At 32.9% G+C, this 6,915-nt stretch overlaps 1 protein-coding gene across 1 annotated transcript; it reads right to left on the bottom strand.

The window, feature by feature from the left end:
* Nucleotides 1–950: 950 nt before the first annotated feature.
* LOTGIDRAFT_234510 (hypothetical protein) lies at nucleotides 951–5,919 on the bottom strand. The gene is made up of 5 exons (XM_009062605.1): nucleotides 5,531–5,919; nucleotides 3,899–4,006; nucleotides 3,210–3,308; nucleotides 2,817–2,933; nucleotides 951–2,045 (listed from the first exon to the last, which is right to left on the bottom strand). Exons 1-5 carry the CDS (start codon nucleotides 5,535–5,537, stop codon nucleotides 2,005–2,007), a joined length of 372 nt encoding a protein of 123 aa, XP_009060853.1. The 5' UTR covers nucleotides 5,538–5,919; the 3' UTR covers nucleotides 951–2,004.
* Between the last annotated feature and the right edge of the window lie 996 nt (nucleotides 5,920–6,915).

Here is a 6,915-nt window from a genome sequence, read left to right as displayed (position 1 = left end):
ACCTTTGGGGCAAAGTTTGAATTAAAATCATTTAGACAGGTTTATTTATTGGTAAATGTCCTGTAAAAGAGGATTGTTTAAAGCATAGTAGTTTGTTGAAAAGGAAAATATAATACTTTAAGACATACAAGGGTATCTTAGTTCCCAATGCGAACAAAATCTATCACGAGTAGATAGAGTAAAAAATACTTTTGACACAATTAGTTTGGTGTTGAATCCGCCGCATACTCCCCCTTTTGAATAACAAAGGGTTCCTAAACCATATACCATATCACAGCAAAGACAACTAAAAAAACATTAACATTTGGGTTTTTTAAGATGGTCATTAGGCTACTTTGATGGTCGACGTAATCAAGATTTAAAACGTGCTGCAATATTCGCCTTTTCTTATCAACTTCCTTAAGATCTTAATATTAATTCATCAGAAGAAATCCGTGCTCTTTGTTATACAGACTTCATTTACTCTCTATCCAAGCTCTACAATTTCTTACCATATCTTAGTCACGTTTCATCTCTACTTTAGATTTTATATGATATCTTCACCTAATTGTCTTCATCTTTGTGTATAAGTGGGATAAGAAAAAATTCTTTCAACAGCACTGACTCAGGTCATGGAGCTATTCCAGTGAAATTACTAGGGTTTTGCAAAGTCGATATGATACAAAGATCGTGCAAAATCTAATTTAATTTTGTCATAACAGGTCGCCATTGTGCTCATAATTACCAAATTGCAATCATTTTTGGTGCTGACCCCCGTTTCTCAAAATCCATACGATTCGAAAGCATGTCTAAATCTAACGATATAAATTTTCGGCCTCAATTCTCAAAAAAGGTATAAGCCCTGAGAAAGTCCTATTGTGGTGCCCCCCTCCCTCATGTCCATGGGTAGTGTGGTGTTATTGGCAGTTCTTAAATGTCATTCTTATCATGGACAGCTGCTATACAGAGGTCTTTGATTTATAAAGTTTATTAAATGAAATAAAAATATATGACAATTATCAATATATCTGTGTATAAAATTGATCAAAAACAGTTGAACAGATAAAGCAGCTAATGGTTTCTGAATAGTGAAACCGTTATCTTTTAAAATACTACTATCACCATCTGTGATCTAAGGAAATTCTACCTAAATCAGTGTTAAGTGTTGATAAATTGAACAAATTGTTTCATCATAATTCATGGCAACTCAAAAAATTGTTAAAAGTAGAGAAGGACTACAAGTAATTGTTTGACAACAAATATCCTCAGGAATTTTGTTTTATGTGGTTCACAAAGTTTTCTTTGAACAGCACATTTAGTTGCATAAAAAAGTCTTCAAATCAAATGTGGTAAATAGTGGTCACCAAGTGAATATAGGAATATATAGAAGTGTTAATGCTATTGATTATATAGACCTAAAAACAGTGTAAGTTGTAAAATATAAAGTATACAAAATAAAACTACATTATGGATGTTACTGAGATAGGCAGGTGTTCCTACAATGTAATATTAATATCATTAACATTTTGTTCATTTCAGGCATGCCAACACCATGGGCCGATTGGTGGAGCTATGATGGGATATCAGGTAAGCTGTTTCAATGGGATTCATACCTTAAAAAAGGCATAAATAAACAAATACACAATGTGCATTCAAAGAAAATATCATGTATGGGCCTGGTAAGATAGTACTGGCAAGTCAGGCGAAACTCTGTTTCCAAAACTTTGACATAACTTATGTTTTTGTATCATGGATATAATCAAATCACTATAAAATGATATTTGTCATGTTATTTTGTTGTTAGTTTTAGTTGTTCTATAATCTATAGAAATAAATTCAAGCAGGCAACTAAGATGTTGATAGTTTAAACTGTAGTTGAGGAAGGGGGTATTAAAATACACAAATATGCATTATATACAATTGACAATCAGATGTATTGAAATGTTGGGTTCTGTATTAGTAGCTTCATTTATTCAATTGGTAAACTGCAGTGAAACCTACGTTTTAGGTTAAATAATAGGTGTTTCAGCAGGCTGCTGACAGCTTCTTACCAGGGCATTGTGTACCTGTAAAAATATATATACTGAAATGTAGACCAGGATACCCAATAAAATAACAGACTTATTTAAGCTTTCAAATCACTTGTATTGTCACCAATTATCACCAGTCATTGATGACACGATATGCAGTTAGACTTTAGGCATGCACTTTTTAGGCACTAATTGTTCATTTAGCCACAGCGTTGTTTTAGCACAGTGATTTAGTCACACCTTCAATTAGGCACATATTCATTTAGGCACACTCTTTAGTTAGGTTTCAATTGTGTTAAAATGATAACATTAGTCTGAATATAAATTTGTCTAAAGAGTGTGCCTAGATGAATATGTACCTTTATAAAAGGTGCTTAAAAATAGTCTGACGTGTGTGTTTTAATATTTATGTGTAAATGAAAGTGAATCGACGACACAGTTCTAATTAGGTTTATTTAGGTGATTTGGGTTATTTTTCTTTATTTGTTAAAATGAAAAGAAAGTAAACTATGAGTTTGAAACATGTTTACTTATTGATGTGAACAGTTCTAAAATAATAAACTGAATATGGTACATAATATATAGGCACAGCTTTATGGAACAACAATCACTGGTTAAAGTTTTATGCAACGTTTCGACGTGTTTCCCCCGTCGTCCTCAGTATGGGGAAACACGTCGAAACTTTGCATAAAACTTTAAACAGTGATTGTTGTTCCATAAAGCTGTGCCTATATATGGTACTCACAATTGCTAAATGCCATTCAAAGATTTATGGTACATAATATTAAAATATAAAATCTTACTTACATGTTTTCCGTTCTTTTCCCCTTACAAATAAGACATAACTATTGGCTATTACCATAATAAATCCAATTGCAACAACAGCTATAGAAAATCCATACCCAATATCATCTGTATTTTTATCTAATAGATATGAAAGAATAATATTTATCAATACACCCACAAATTAAAATACTGATCAAATTTCTGCCTCATTAGCCCAGTTGATACCAAACAAATATGACGTAAAACTCCAGTTCCCTTTTTTATTGACCTGGGCAAAGTTCAAAGATTTTTTCCCTTTGCTTGTTTTGCCCCTGAAGGAAAACATCTTAAAATGTTATCTCAGTGCATTTTGCATCTTGACATCTTTAAGAAGGATATTCTCAAGTTATAGAAATAGAATTATATGTTACAAACCTTCCATGACACAAGTAAGAAATAAAATCTGTATTATTCCAGTTATTAAACATGTTAAAACACCTGCACCTAAATTGAAATCTATTCCCCATGACAATCCTAAAAATAACAAACATTATACACGGTTTTAAAAACAATCTGGGCAAAATACAGATCTAACAATGTCATCAATGTTCTCCTGTTAGGTTGATATGAGAATATAATTCCCATAAAAGGCACAGGCCTAGGTAATAAAGTTAGAATCTGGTGAACTATTTTTTTATATATCTATTACATGTGACAGAAAATAAGTGATAAAAGAAATTTGTGTCAGAAGTGATCCCAGGAAAGTTTTGGAGTATCTGTAAAAAGTGATAAAACTTGAAAAGTAATAGACATTAAAGATATACCAGCTCTTAGAAAGTTTAAAATCTCAATTTTGGCAAAATTGAGTTTAAATGGACTTAAATGGTATCATCTATTAAAATAGGAAATTATATTGTTAAGTTTTTTATTTCAATAATTACCTGTAGTTTTATAGATAATTACTTAATTTCTTGATTTATCGTATAAAAACATATTCTGTACTATATTTATAACACTAGGTAATTCCCACCGATGAATCTATACTCATTTTAAGTTTTAAAATTTATTTTTTTGACATTCTAAGATGTAGTATTCTTTTAAAGGCTAAAGTCAAAACATCTTACCACAGGGTCTGCTGCATGTATAATGAAGGATGATCAATACAATGCCGCTTACAGCATAGCCAGCTCCCATTCCAAGACATGTCCAATTATAACTTGGTATACATACACCTGATAATGATAACAGTTACATAAAATATATGAAGACAGAAATAACATATATAAGAGGATTTAAGGATTATATATCCACATCGGAATTTCTTAATGAGTTTTTATGTTTGTTTCCATGGCCCATTGAAGGCTTAGAAGTGGTAGCCGACCTCTAAAGCATATCAGCGAGTTGATTGAACAGCTTAACTGAGATATGCAGAGCTTGATTTGTCTGCGCTGGTCCCGTCAGTAAAACGACACCCTTGATACAACAGGTTTTGAGACAATATTTTGTTGCTTATTTTGATTTGGTCCAGAATTTAGTTATTGACCAATTAAATTCAACGAAACAAAATAATAGAATCTAAAAATGAATCTAGAGAGATAGTAAATTTTAAAAGGACAGACTCGCCATCTGTTTGACCAATCATACCTTAGTCTCAGCTTTAGTTAAGCTAAGCTGTAATATTGTTCACAGCTCACCATCGAAATTTGAACATTCAAATGCACGAGTGTCCAGAGTTGGAAAGTTAAAAAGACGACTCGCCTTTTCTCTGTCATATTTAGAAATATGAAAGGATATTCCATTTTTAGTAGTTCTGAAAACTATAAACATATTATATTCAAGGTTGCAAAGAATCCTAGAATCCAATTATAACTTTAATATGCGCTCGCCAGGTGTTATTTCTTCATGAGAAGCCCCCTCTGGTGGATATGAAAACAACCATTCCAAATTCTCACTCACTGAATTCCTTCATAAAGTGTGCCAGTGGAAAATATGTTTTCTACTACAGGTTTAATTATGAAACGGAAGTTCACTTGATGCTCTGGATATGAACATGATCTTCTTTATTCCTGACAACATCAAGTAAGACTTGTAATTCCTTGCTGGGTTAGTGAAGTTAAATTGCAGTCCAGATATTGGAAGATCCAAACTCTTTTAAAACAGTATTTCTTAGAACCTTGTTTAGTTACTTTTCATACTGCGTCTTGCAACGCGGAGAAAATCCTCCACCTAGTATTAGTGGCACTTGCTCAAAGCTGCAGTTAGCCAGCCACTAAAAATTCAGGCAGTTGAAAATTGGAACCTGACTGGCTGACGGATCTAGTTAAACTAACACACTACATGGCTTATTTTTTTGTAACACAATCGCTAATTAGTCAATTCATCAACTGTTAACGATATGGACAGTACAATGCGGGTAATTATTTCTAAATGATAGAAATCAGTCTGTTATTATAATCAAAGTTTGGACATGGACTATATTGACTCGTACACACTGAATGAATCAAGATGGGATACAGGCTACATTAGTCAAGCCATGGACTCTGCATTATGATTACTACGTATTTACTACTACCGTCTGGTATTTAACTTTGATATACGCTTACATCAAACCTAGCCTTTTGGACCATCAAATTTCCCAGTTACCCTATGGATGTATACCTCCTAACTATGATAATATTGAGGTAAAATTCATAAATAATGTTGTGTATACAGACAAAAAAGGGAGAGTTGAATCAGAGAAAACTTGTATTACTTACTCGTCATATTGGAAATTGTTTGTAGAACGCTATAGACCTCAATATATGTATATATATAGCCACAGAGTTTTGAATGAACAACAATTAATACGATCCGATCGCGTTACAACTCGATCAACTATATACACCAGTAGGTCTTTACTTTAATTAAAGTCGTTTGTGCAGGTAAACACTATTAAGACTAACATCGTCATGGTTACTGATCACAAACAATGTTTTGGCCTAATTTCGAAAGATCTGGTTTAAACAATCCCTTTATGAGTTAATCTCCAAGTCACAATTAGAATATGTTCAGTCTTTCACAATTAAAGATTACAAAATACATCATGTATATGTTGAAATTTCGTCACAATCTTATAAAATGCTGCTTAATTACGACGCAAATACTGATGCGCGCGCAGTGTCGGTGTTTAACCGGAAATTGGCATGAGGCTACTCTCCGAACACAAATAAAGTCAGAATGGAATTTTTTGCCAATTAGTAAAAATAAGACAAAATTTGCAACTGCATATCATTTGATTTTGTAATTTCTTCGTGAAAATAACTATTTCTTACTGAAGATTTTCTTCTGTAAACTCATATGATTTCCAGATGAATTTTTTTTACTGATTGGCATTTTCAATCTATTATTCTAGCACTGATTGAAAAATGTGATTCTGTAAACATTGTGGTCGGACAGTAGCCTGAGTAGGGGCAGTTCTGTACGTTACCGAGAAAGACACACAATCATATCAAAGCTGGTATAAGGTCCCAGTTATTACCTGATAAATGTCTATGTCTAAAATATATTGAATTGAAACTGGGTGAGCACAAATATGTCAATCAATTTTACCTCACCCACCACTCCGTCAATGAGTTCGTCACTTCGTCACTCCGTCAATGAGTTCGTCACGTCAATTGTGTTGCCATAACTTGAATAATATGTTGGTTCCATGATACAACACTACAAATAATACCCTAAACAAATAATAAATATATACACAAATATATTGTGAGCAAAAACTATTCATAAATTATGTTTCTGCATTTGGTTTACCTTTCGTGGTCTTGCGGATAAAATTTTATTGTGATCGATTTGAGTCGAGTCAGACCTAGTCCGAAACATCTGCCGCTTTTCCAGCCTCTGATGGATATTTTGGCAGCTGAAGCAGACCAGTCGACATCCTGTCCAAATAACTATCAGACCCTTAAATAGAGACAGATGTTTCGGTCTAAGTCAAACCTTGTAAAATGGACATTGCTGTGATGAAATGATTATGTTGATCTTTTAACTAAGGAGAAATGTGTATCACGCAATATTCGTATTAAATCATTTACGATAAGAATGGAAGTGCGAGAACTTTCTGAAATATTTATTTACCTAGATGAATGAAACTCTGATTTGG

Source organism: Lottia gigantea (assembly GCF_000327385.1).
Source record: "Lottia gigantea unplaced genomic scaffold LOTGIsca_52, whole genome shotgun sequence".
NCBI classification, from domain to species: domain Eukaryota; kingdom Metazoa; phylum Mollusca; class Gastropoda; family Lottiidae; genus Lottia; species Lottia gigantea.
This window is presented reverse-complemented; position numbering and strand designations above follow the sequence as displayed.

Bases quoted from the DNA above. Each gene is read 5' to 3' on its own strand.
- LOTGIDRAFT_234510 (XM_009062605.1), bottom strand. The intron at 2,934-3,209 runs GTTTGTAACATA...CATATCTATTAG, and splicing joins TCTTACTTGTGTCATGGAAG to ATAAAAATACAGATGATATT. The intron at 2,046-2,816 runs GTAAGTAAGATT...ATATTTTTACAG, and splicing joins GGGAAAAGAACGGAAAACAT to GTACACAATGCCCTGGTAAG.